The sequence below is a fragment of the Colletotrichum lupini genome, chromosome 10 (assembly GCF_023278565.1).
Source record: "Colletotrichum lupini chromosome 10, complete sequence".
NCBI classification, from domain to species: domain Eukaryota; kingdom Fungi; phylum Ascomycota; class Sordariomycetes; order Glomerellales; family Glomerellaceae; genus Colletotrichum; species Colletotrichum lupini.
This window is the reverse complement of record NC_064673.1, coordinates 3,380,229-3,393,499: the sequence shown is the minus strand read 5'-3', so window position 1 is coordinate 3,393,499 and position 13,271 is coordinate 3,380,229. Positions and strand designations below refer to the sequence as shown.

Genomic DNA, 13,271 nt, shown 5'->3' with positions numbered 1-13,271 from the left:
CCAACGAGCTATTGCATTGTTCCCCAACTGCAGACATTTGGCGGGCTTGGGGCTTCCTTCGCGTTATGCAACAGCTGAGTCACTTAGCTAATAGAAGCTCAAGGTCTAGCTGAGATCTGATGTAATCGTGTCTCCCCTCCTCTAGATGTCCACGCCCTAAACGTTGCCGTGTTCATGAGCCGCAACTTCCTCGGAACCATTTGTGTTCCGCAGTTCCGAGAGGACGCACGAATTGACTTCAAACACTGCATCTTGCAGTGAAAGTAATTTTCCGTGACAGTCAGTTCCGTAGCATTGATTCCATCATGTCTCATTTGCCTTTCCCATCGGATCACTGCAACGCGGGGTTGGTCGCCTCGACTGCAGCGGTGCTGTGCCAGTGTGCGCATCCCAATCACACGTGCCACCCCAAACATGCAGATAACCAAGGCTTCTTATACTACATAAGATTTGCATTCGAGGAAGATAACAAGCACTGTTTCATACCAAACAATTGAGGCATGCTTTCAAGATACACCGATTGCCTACCTTATCAATCTTTACGACTGTAACTGTGTTTTTGGATCTACGTTCCTCATCCAGCATACAACCATGCCTGTGACCAATTTCTCCACTGAGGAGAAGTACGAGTATCTCAATGGATTTGGGTCTCTTCATGAGTAAGTTCAGGTTTCTTGAATTAGTACTAGTGCCGAACCCCATTATTTCGTTAACTTGGTGTTGACCAACAATCATCTAGATTAGAAGCGATCAAAGGGGCTCTTCCTATCGGTGCCTATCGGATTAGAAGTCTAATTCGACCGCGGCATATAGCCGACTGCGCAGGGGCTAATTAGGGGCCCTATTTACGATTATCGTAGCTAGCCTAACCTATAGTTAGAACCTCTTTTTTATACTTACCACGCAAATATTTATATAGTTTAATTAATCTCTTTATTAACTACGGTTTAAACTAACTACTTTATAATAGGGATATTAATACTAATTAGTAATTAAATTTTATTATTATAAATCGGTAAGGTATCTCGCTATATAAAAGAAATAACCTTTTAATACTACACGGGATAAGAGATTTATATTAATTAACTTTATAAAAATAAATAAAAAAGGAGGTAATTTTTAAATACTATACGGAATTAAGTAATCGTAGCCTTTTATTACTTACGAGAGGTCGACGTTTATTACGTTAAACTACGTTAATTAATAAAACTACTTAAGTAATTAGCCTTTTATTATTACCCTAAGTAGCTTTTTTATTAAACGACTTTTTTATAGCCGGCTTGCGATTAAAAATTAACTAGTTAAATTAATAAAAGGAAATACTTACGTAACGACTACTTACTTAATTAATTAGTATAACAAACGAGCTTAATAATATAATATAAAAGAGTACCGTATAATTAAAAAAGGGGATCTTTAAATATAAATATTCTTATTTAATAATAAAAGTAACTTTATAAGAGTTATTAAGCTAAGAGATTTATAGTATATAGAAAAGTTTATTATTACGAGGATTTTATAAATATAACCTTAAGCCTATAATTTAAATAACCCCCTTATAGCTCCCTTAATTACTCTTTAAGTATTATTTAAAAATATAATATAAGGGACGGTTTAATAAAAAAAGAGGGGATTTAAAGGTCTTAATAATATTAAGTTAAGAGTATTACGGATCTCGGAGATTAACTTAAAAAAAAGCGGCTACCCTAAAGTAGTTTTATAACTTCTTATTAAAATTATTATTAGCTTAAGAAAAGGCTAAAAAGACGAGGATTTAAAGAAAAAAGAAAAAAATCTTTTAGAAGGCTACTAAAGGGCTTCTTTTTATATTAGCTCTTAATACGAGATTATTAATTTTAAGAAATTAACTAAGTAATAAAAGGGATTATTAATAAGTAATAATTACCTAACCGTAATTAAGCTATAAAAAAAACTATTTAAAAAATATAAAATAGGGTACTAAGAGGCCGTAAAAGATAAAATCTCTAAGTATCTAACCTTACTGCGTATAAGTAATAAGTAAGTAGTTTTAGTAAGTCCTTAAAATCTATAATATTATAAAAAAGAGGGCTTAATTTCGTTAACTATACTTAACGGCCTATACGGTTTTTAATAGCTTATATAGCTCTTTTACGAGCTACTTAGCGTTTATTTTTAACTATTTTTATAGAATACTACTTTAAAAAAGGTAAGTTAAAAAAGGAAGTTATTTAGAGATTATAGAGAGTACGAGGCTTAGGAGGCTAGAAGTATACGGGATAATAAAAATTAGTAATTAATAAAAATCCCGAGATTAATTATTATATCTTCTTATAGTAATATAAACGTCTATTACTACTATTATAAAAAAGAACTATTAAAACCTACTTTTTTATACTAAACAAAAAGGAAGATCTTAGTAAGTACGATAGCTAGCGATTTAAAAAAGTAATAGTAATTACTAAAAATAATAAAAATAAGAGTAATAGCGAGACGGCGAGAGGAAATAGAAATCTCTTAGACCCTAATAAATTCGTTAAGTAATAAAAGCACGGATTTATTATAACTAGCGCGCGGATTAAATATATCCCTATTAAGATTAAATACGCTAGTAACTATTAATATAAGTATAAGTTAGAGTACGACCCTTAGTAAGTTAAGGTAAAGAAAAAAAGAATAAAACCCGATTTTAAATAGAATCTTAATCCCTTATAAATAGGTAAATATTAACCTAGATTATTAAGGGACGTAAATATACCGAATTACGGATTAGCTTAATAATAAGTAAATTAACGTAGTATTAATCTATTTAACTAAGGTTTATAAAAAAAGGGGCTATAGGGGTAACCCCTATTCTATAAGATTATAAACGACCTTAGCTACTAACTAAATAAATAGTTCGCGAGCGCAAGCTTAGGAATTATAAAAATAATTAATAAATTCTTCTATAAGCAAGGGGTATTATTAGCGTAATTATAATTATAAGAGCTATACGAAATATTAATAGTAATAATTATAAAAGAGGAATTCGTATTATAGAACTAAGTATAGGTTAATAGAGCGTATAATCGCTTTAACAAATTTAAAAAAAGGGTAAACGACCTAAATTTCTTCTTTATAATTACTAACGGAAATCTATTATTATAAAAGGATATACCGAGGTAAAATATAGTATTAGAAGTACGATAATTAATAATTCTATTTATTTCGATCTATAACTCGTTATTATTATTAATACGAAATTCGGCGCTAATTAGTTAATAAGAAAAGAAGTAAACGACTTAAAGTTATTAATAGTACGTAGCGACGTAGGGATCGTATATAAATATTAAAAATCTAATAGCGAATACGAGGTAATTTATAGACTTTAAAAAGATCTTTTTAAAAGAGAAATTATACTCTAGGGGGAAGTATAAGGTTTTATAAAAAACCTTAATAATATTTTACGATTATTATAAAAAAGTCGGAATTAGGGAACACTAGTATTATTTAGTAATTAATATCGTACTCATAAATAAAGCTTCTAATTATTATTACGAAGCGGTACGTAATTTTAATTAAAACGACTTTTTTAGTATAATTAACGTAATCCGAAGCCGCTTTAAAACCTATAATAAGAACCTAGAGCTCCTATTTAAGCTACGAACGATTTCTTTTATATTTATAACTAGGATAATAAAAAGTAAATTGTGAGTAGAGATCTTTAAAAAGCTTATTAATCGAATTAATAAGCTAGTAAAACCTAGCTAAATAAGGGGATAAACGAGCAGAAAGTCGGATATTTTTATACTATAGTTTAGCGTATATTAAAAATAAAAATAACCCTATACTAAGTACTTAAAAACTATAAAACGCTTTACTTAAGGCTAAGATCTAGCTTTAATATTAAGGTAAAAATACTATACTAAACCTACTTCTAAGTATATAACGGCCCTTATTAGTAATATTAAATCGATCGAATATATAATAAAAAAAGAAAAGAGGCTAAATATAATAATCGCTAATAAAGAGGCCCAGATTTATTAAATAAGTAGAGATTTAACTTATAAGTAGGGTAATAAAAAAAGTAATACTATATTTATAAAAAGAATAAATATTAGTTAAGTAACTACTCTAAAAAAGAGCGTATTAAATCGTATGAATAATATAAAAAGTCGAGGGTAGTAAATAGTAAAACTAGCCCTCGTTAATTTAACTAATTCTTTATTATATATAAGGGTAGATCTAGGGGTACGGAACTTAGTAATAATAGCTAAAATAGTGGCCTAAAGTATATACCCCTTATAAGAGATTCGGAAAATAAGGAAGATCTTACCCCCTATACTAATAAATTAGATTATAATAAAATCGACGATATTAATTACTTTTTTTTTACCCCGTTAGCCTCTAGAGGATATATAAGGCTAAATAAATAGAGGGTAATAGAAGCTCTTAATAAGTAGGTTTTTATTTATAGATAATAAAGGAAGGTCCCTTAAATAACGGATACGGAGGCGGCTAAAAGGGCGAATTTAATAGGGCTAAAGCTTATTTTCTTAATAATTAAGGAAAAGACGCTATTTCTTTTAATATTTAAAGAGAAAGAATATAGTACTAAGTAAATCTAGGGGTAGCTAGAGGGGTCCTTTTTATATTACTTAGATCCCTTAAATACTAAGCTTGTATAGGTATTCTATATAAGCAAAAGGTACGGCCTAAATAATTTTTATAAGATTATCCTAGATACTAAGGTATTATAATAGTTAATTAAAAAAAAAGGGTAATTCTAGGCGCTATAAAAGATCGTACTAGTAACGCTTAATATGTCGATAGTAGGTATTATAAGGATTAGTTTTAGCTTAAGTAAGGAAATCGTCGCCCTAGGTATAATAAAAATAGAGACGCATTTTGGAACGATAACTTTTTATATTTTACTTATTAATACCCCATTTCTCTTATATTTAAAAGATATAAATCGACTAGGTATTATATTTAATAATACGAGGAATAGAATTTTTAGCGGTAAGCACTTTAAAATAGTTAGATAATAATAGGGGTATACGTTTATAAAGTTTATTAATAATACGAAGTTAATTAATTACCTAACGGAAAGTGAGCTTAGAAGACTATATTAGAGATTTAAGTACCCGTTAGTTACTAGGCTTTATAACCTCTTAAAGTAATTAGGTAATAATAATATCGAAATAGGGGCGCTAGAGTAGTTAACGAAAGTATATTATTAATACTAAATAAATGCGCAGAGCCTACGTAGATTTAAGTTTAAATTGCGTAATAAGCTTAACTTTAACTAAGAAATCGTTATTAATATTTTATATTTAAATAGTCGGCTAGTACTATATATAATTAACGTAGTTATATCCTTTTAAATAGGGCAATTCTTCTAGGATTTATAAGTAAAAATAGTATAGGTAGCCCTGCGAAAAAGCTAGATTAATATATACTAAGGACTACTAAACGGTATTAGAACCGACGCTAGTACTAGCTTTAAGTTAATAAAATTTAAAAATAATATAATAGCCTACGGTATATAGCTAAAAGTCGTACCCATTAAAGCGCACTATAATATTAAAAAAGTAAAAAGGGTATATTAGTAGTTAAAAAGGGCGTTTAGAATTATTAAAAAGGAAAATCCGGATTTTATTAACGATAAATGCCTCTAGATAGTACTTAAATACTATAATAATACTATAGGGCCTAACGGACTTATACTAACGTTATTAGTATTTAGAGCATATTTAAGAACGACCTTAGCCTTATTATTATCGCTAAGTATAAGCTAACGAGCCCGAGTAATTAAAAAAGTAATATAAGTACTACGCGAGGTAAGTATAAAAAAGTAAGTTAATAAAGTAATTATTATACACAATAGGCCTAATATAAGGGGTAATTTAAATATATTACTAAATTCGGATATATAAGTATAGCGCGAAATTACTTAATAATAGGCTAGGCTATATAAGTTAATTTCCGTTAACGAGCGCTCTTATATAGTTATAAGAGATTATAACTAGCTATTCGAAGTATTAATTACGGTAATTAGACCGTACTATATAGATCCTAATAAGATAATTTCTAACTTATAAGAAAAAAAAGAGCTAAGGGAAACTATATAACCCGCGGTAAAGGTATAAGAAATTATTCTTAATAAAATTATTATAGTAGTACTAATAGACGATGAGGAAGAGGAAATTGCTAAAAGGGTACTAATATTATTAGCGAGACGTCGCAGAAAACTATAATAATAAGCCCTAATATAGTAATTTATTATTAGTAACGAGGTAATTAATACTTTTTATATAATAAAAAAGAAAGCCGATTTCGAGTTAGTAGTTAAACTACGCAAAGAAGGTATAATTATAATTACTAAAAAGCTATATAAGGGATTAGATTTTATTAAAGTAGATACTCTTTACGATCGAGGGGTCTATTAATTTATCTTATATAACTTAAAAAAATATATAAACCTCTATATATTTAAATTATAAATAGTTTATAAGATTAAAGGGAAAGGAATACCCTAGCTATATGAGAAGTCTAAATATATAATTTAGGGGTACGGCGACGTTAAAAAGGCGACGCTACTTATATAATTACTTACTATATAGCGCTATAGTTAATAATTAATAATAGTACTAATAGTATTGCTACGAAAGAAGGGATACGAGATTTAGAGCCGTAATATTACCTAGGCTTATACCTAATTAGCTATAGGGCTTATAAGGAAAATCCTAGCCTATTTACTAAAAAAAATAGCTAGTAAGTACTTAAAAAGTACGATTATTAAAGTGCTTAAGCTACTATATAGGCTTATAGAATCGGGCACTTATTAGTAAGCTACTTATTACGATTTTTATATTAATTAACTATTAATAGTTACCTCTACGTACGACCCGTGCTTATTAATTATGGAGTATAAAGGTAACTAATTTAGGATTATTAGAATATAGACTAATAATATATTAAGCTTATTTCCCCCCCGACGGAGCAATCCGCCGGGGCCGTATTGTATATTACGTATTAAGGAAAACTGGGTATATTGCGCTCTATACCTAATTACTAATTAAAACAGCTCCTAACCTTCTGCCGCTTCTAGCCGCTTATAGGGCGAGCTTTACTTACTCTAACGCACATAGGACCTCTTAGTACTAGCCCGCGTAGGTAGCTAGGTTTAGTATAATCTGTTCTTTTATATAAGTATTATCGTTACCCGGGGGGTCCCGTAGGAGCCGTCTAAGGCGCCGGCTTATTACCCTAACTTTATATACCTCTAGCCCGTTTATTATAACTATTATAGCTAGGCCGGCGTTAATATACTAGATCTTAGTATCCGTACCGGCCCGGCTATCTACAGTACTTATAATATTACTTAGCTAAATTCCGCACTACCGGAAGGTACTTCGCTACTTCTTAGGCGTGCCTACGTTAGCTACGATAGCTATAGCGTCGAGCTGGCCGAGGGCGCCCAGCCCGAGAGGGGCAGACTTATCGACGGGCATCTTTGGCCCACTAATTACTAACTATATACTAAGAGGTTCTCGTTAAGGTAGTATTTTAACTAGCTAACCTCTTGACTAGTTATTTAACTAGCTATCTAGGTAGTGGTTTATATATTAATAGGTTTATTTAGTAGATTTATTTAGTAAATTTATTTAGTTTAAATAGAGAGTAGCTTTAGGTAATATTAGAAGCGATAAGGATAAAAAGAATCTTTACGAGCTTTAAAGAGTAGTAAATATTAGCCTATTTAGCCCTTTCTCTAAAAACCTCTACGTTATTATTAAAGTTTAGAACCTCTGCGGTTAAGGGCCGCCTCTAACTATTATAGCCGACTATAGCGGCCGACTATTATAGCTAACTATTATAGCTAACTTTTACCGTCGACCTTTCTAGCCGGCGCCGCCGTAGGGTAGCTTACCTATCCCGAATTAAATAGCGGTTTTCGTATTAGAATTATTATATTATGTTAAGCGCGTACTTAGGATATATTACGCATATTATATAGTTAAAAAGTATACTATATCGTGTGATTTCCCTTAAAAGCGTAATCCCGTTAAGGTCGATCTTTTGTACTTATAAAGCCGGAAAAAAAACCACCACATATTAAGCTTATTTAATATTAACTTTATAAAAAAAAAGGATAAAGAGCTTTAAAAAGCGGGCTTTATAATAAAGCTAAAAGAGGTCTTTATAATAAATACCCCCTTAGTATTTAACGGCGGGATTCTTATAATTAAAAAAGAAACCGTCGTTTTTTAGTAAAAGGGGTAGGGTAAGAAAATTAACCTCGTTAATCTAAATATAACCGACGTTAAGAAGTAGTATAAAGCTAAACTTACGCGAGGGGTATATATTATAAGTATTTATTAGCCCGAGGTAACTTTTAATTATACTAAGGTAGTATAGGTTATAAATTTAATTAAATAAGATATTAAGGTACTTAATAAGCGGCTTAAGTAGTAAAAGACGAATTTCGATCGAAGTCTTATTTACTATCCGATCGACTTTATAACTAATAAGCTTTACGTTTTCGTTAATAAGTTATTTACGAATAATAATAACCTTACTTCGTAATTAGGGTATATTATTATCCTAATTAACGAGAGTATAAGCGAGAGCGAATTTACTATATATAATAATATAATTTATTACTTATTAATTAAAAATAAGTAGGTAATAAGAAGTATATTAATATTAGAAGTTTATAATATAGTTAATAGCGTTAACCTCTCCTACGCAATTTTAATAATACTAAAGAAGATTACTAATTAAATTAACCTTTTACCTATTCTAACGGTTATTTATACTAATTCCTACTCGCTATACGAATACCTTATTAAATTAAAAATAATAAAAGAAAAGAGGCTTATAATTAATATTATAACCCTTAGGTAATCGTATAAAAAGTACGAAATACTCAAGATCCGTTAGATTAATAATAAAAATAACCTCGTAAACGCTTTTATAAAAGTAGTACTAAATAAGGGATTAAAATAATTCGTAAGTAATAGAAAAATTACTATATAAATAAAGGGATAAGTTATATAAAAAGAGTAAAGAAAAGGGGGAAAAGGAAACGACTTAATAAACGGGCCCGAGGTCGAATTATATTTCTAATTATAATAATTAAATTAATAAAAAAAAGAGAAATTTAGTATCGGATTAGAAATCTAATTCGACCGTAGTATATAGCCGACTATATAGGGGCTAATTAGGGGCCCTATTTACGATTATTATAGCTAGCTTAACCTACGGTTAGAACCTCCTTTTTATATTTATTACGCAGATATTTATATAGTTTAATTAATCTCTTCGTCAACTACGGTTCGAACTAACTACCCTATAATAGGGATACTAACAGTGCCAATTCTCTACAAAAAGCGCTATACGGCTTGTATGCCGAGAAGCTATCCGGCACTGCGTTCACAGCACCTCGTCATGAAAACCTTTAGACCTGGCTTTATCGTATTATTCCAGCGGCTGCACACTCTACATTCGAGCCGTTGAAGCAGAACAGACCTGACTCCGGAGGCAAACTTCACCAAATCCCGAATCAGTTGCGATGGGATCCGTTTGATATCAACAATGAGACAGATTGGATCAGCGGTCTCAGACCAGTCGGTGGCGCCGGGGATCCCAGCATGAAGACGGGTCTCGGGATCTTCATTTTTGCTGCTGGCCGAAGCATGGATTCCAACATGGCCATGTACTCTTCTGACGGAGATATGTTGATTGTCCTCCAGCATGGTGTGCTTGACATCAAGACCGAGCTGGGCAACCTGCTAGTTCGTCCCAACGAAATTGCCGTCATTCCACGCGGTATCAGATACCAAGTCAACCTACCTAACGGACCAGTCCGAGGATACATCCTTGAGCTCTACCAAGGTCATTTTGTACTCCCGGAATTAGGCCCTATCGGTTCCAACTGTTTGGCCAACGCACGGGACTTCCAAGTTCCGACGGCAGCCTTTGATGAGGATGCAAGTCAGTGGTCAATTGTCAATAAGTTCAACGGAGATTTCTTTATCGCAACACAGAACCACACGCCATTCGATGTTGTGGCCTGGCATGGACAATATTACCCATACAAGTACGATCTTGGGCGCTTCTCCGTCATAGGCAGCATCTCATTTGACCACCCGGATCCATCCATCTATACGGTTCTCACTGGCCCGTCAGACCATCCAGGCACGGCTGTGGCCGACTTTGTCATCTTCCCGCCTCGTTGGCTTGTGCAGGAAGACACCTTCCGCCCTCCATGGTAAGTCGACCTACCCCCTTTTGGCCACCCCCCCCTTTTGGCCACCCCATTTCTCCATCCCAGCCACCGCATTAAAACCCTACCCACGATTTTCAAACTACCATAATAATTATAAAAATCGTCCAAATATAATTCTTTTTTATATACTTATTTATTGATATATAATAGTCTCGTATACCGAAAATAAAGTTATTTAAGCTCTTAAGGCTATTAAAAAAGGTCTTTTAGTTAATCGGGCCTCGATTAAGTTCGGAGTTCTAAGGTTAACTCTTTATAACTATAAAAGAGGTTACTAAACGAGGGTAATAGTATTCGTAGACTTCTAAAAGCTTCTTTTATAATAAAAAGACTAATTAGCTTAATAAGTTCGTATTTAATATAATTTAGGTATTATACTAACTTATAAATAGTTTATAAAATTCGCTAAATAAGTTCTAAAATCTTAGGGGGATATAAATCCTCTTAAAAAGAGATAAATAGACGCTTTTTTAAGGAGGAACTTATTAATTAAGGTCTAGAGAAGTTATATTATTAATTCGAGGTATCTAAATAGGGCTATTACTAATATAATTAAGTTATAGTTTAGATTACTTAATATACTAAAAATTAACGATATTAAATAAGCTAATAAGTATAATATAAATAAGACTAATATCCTAGAGGGTAAGGGATTTAATAGCCTAGTTTTAAGTAAAGTAGAGACTATAGTAATACGAAAAAAAGAGCCTAGTTCGCGTACTTAAGTATTTATAATTAAATATATCTCTATTAATAGTTAAGCTATTAAACTACTAGTTATATATAAGGGAAAATTAGTATAATAGTAGTAGTTTCTACTTAAACTTAACCCTTATACTAGTTAGGAGTTTATAATAATAAATAATAGCTAGACGACCGATAAAACTACCCTTAAGTAGTTAAAAATAGTATTCTTATTATAGACTAAGACCCCCCCCCCTTAAGGGGCTTAGTATACTTAATAAGCCTCGACTATTAGTTCTAAATAATTATAAGAGTTATATAACGATAGAATTTATATAAGAATATATAATAGATTCGGGATGCGGCTAGCGATAGGACGCCGATAACTTAGTAACTAGTATATAGATCTTATTATAAAAGAACTTTTTAAGAAGTAGAGCCCTTATAAAGAACTCTATAAGCTTAAGTTTTATAATATATTTATACCTATATTATAGCCTTATTAATTAAGTATTTATAGCCTAATTTTTTATAATTCTTAAGTTTTTATTTTTATAGAGTAATTAATATAAGTAATAATAGATTATAAAAACGAACGGAACGTTAATAAAACGACGCTTAGCTATTAATAAAGAGCTATTAGCGCTAACGAGCTATAACTATTTAGAATTAACTATTTAACTTTATTTTATTTAAGAAAACGAGCTTATTATAGGGCGAGTCCTATTTAAATACTAGCGTTTATAAAAGAGCTAGATAAAGAAGATAATCGGGGTAAATTACCCTTACGGGCTAGTTACTTTATTAATACCCTAAAGACCTTATTTATTATAAATAGGGCGTTTATTAATAACTAATTACTAAATATACGAGGTTAAAGCGTATATAAAAGCGCGGGTAGTACTAAAATAGCTAGTTTAATAGACCTTATAAGCTTAATAATAACCTATTTCTATAAAATAATAGAAATAATAGTTAAAGATTAAAACTAAGAACGGTATTAATACGAGGAGCTTATTTAATAGTTTACTAAGTAGCTGGCGATGCGTTTAGGTTAACGAAAATACGAAAAGCCTCCTTTTTATAACTATAAACCGATTAGAAAAGAGTTTATAAGTATTTAAGTAGTAGACTAGATTATTACTATAGAGGTAGGTAATAAGCTTCGCATAGAGAGTATTATAAAATAGTATATTAAATAAGCCCTATTTAAAATATCCCTATTATTATAAATATAATAGCGTAATTATAAAAAGAGCCTCTAGGATCCCCTTTCTTAAGGTAACTTTTTAGCGTTTATTTATTAATAATACGTAAACCCCGAGATTTAAAAACGGGAATATTATAGAGAGCTAAGGATAAAGAGGCTAAAGGAGGGCTAGACCCCTACTTAGTTCCTTACTAAGTAGTTAGTAATTTATTATAACTTAAGTATAGAAAATATAAAGAATTTAAAAATAGAGATATACTAGTTCTTCTTTAAACTACTATTTTAGCTATAGGACGATCTAATTTATTATAGGGTTTTAATTAAGAGAGTACGTAATATAGCTTATAAAGCTAATAAACTATAGTTATTAAATTAGTAAAAGGGCGGCGATTAGTTATAAAAAGACGGTAAGAAAAGGCTATATCCGTTATTAAAGTAATTACGTTAAATATCCCCTTTTTATAAAAAAAAGAGTAAAGAGAGCTCTAAGGGGCTAGGCTCTAAGGACTTATTAAGAGTAATATTATAAAAGCTATATAATAAGAGTACTCGTACTAAGCTATTATAAAAGCGTCGTAATAATAATATTAAGTACTTTATATATAATAAAATAGGCTATATATTTAGTAAGTACTAAAAGAATAAGTTAGGAAGTAGGGGCGATAATAAGCCGACGTACCCCCGATCGAAACTAACGTTAATAACTATTTAACGAGTTATTACTAAGCCGAGAGTTATAGAGGTTAACTTATTAAAAAACGAGTAAGTATAGGTAATATACTTAATACGCTTATATTAAGTATTAAGAGGGTATTAATAAGAATAATTACGAAGGGTAGGGTAATAGTTTTATAAGGTATTATTAAAAAGCTAATAAAAGTTAATATAAATATATACTCTAAGATAAATATTATTAATACTAGGCTCGTAACCTACTTAGGGTTAACCCTAGCTATTATTATAGCTCCCTCGTTAAGGGACTTTTAGAATAAAGCCGTAGGCTAAGGGAAAGCTTACTAATTAACGCTCTTTTTTATTAATTACTATAAGTAGCTAAGGAAGATTTAGCGACTATTTACCGTAGTTAATAAGGATAAAAAAATAATAAACCTCTTATTATTA

The 13,271-nt window shown here is 30.8% G+C and overlaps 2 protein-coding genes across 2 annotated transcripts; both read left to right on the top strand.

Moving 5' to 3' along the window:
* Window positions 1-4,781: 4,781 nt before the first annotated feature.
* CLUP02_18156 (uncharacterized protein) lies at window positions 4,782-5,006 on the top strand (the record flags this gene model as incomplete). The annotated part of the gene is made up of 1 exon (XM_049297059.1): window positions 4,782-5,006. One exon carries the CDS (start codon window positions 4,782-4,784, stop codon window positions 5,004-5,006), a length of 225 nt encoding a protein of 74 aa, XP_049138283.1.
* A 4,366-nt stretch (window positions 5,007-9,372) lies between these two features.
* On the top strand, window positions 9,373-10,241 carry CLUP02_18155 (homogentisate 1,2-dioxygenase; the record flags this gene model as incomplete). Its single annotated transcript, XM_049297058.1, has 2 exons — window positions 9,373-9,411; window positions 9,477-10,241. 2 exons carry the CDS (start codon window positions 9,373-9,375, stop codon window positions 10,239-10,241), a joined length of 804 nt encoding a protein of 267 aa, XP_049138282.1.
* Between the last annotated feature and the right edge of the window lie 3,030 nt (window positions 10,242-13,271).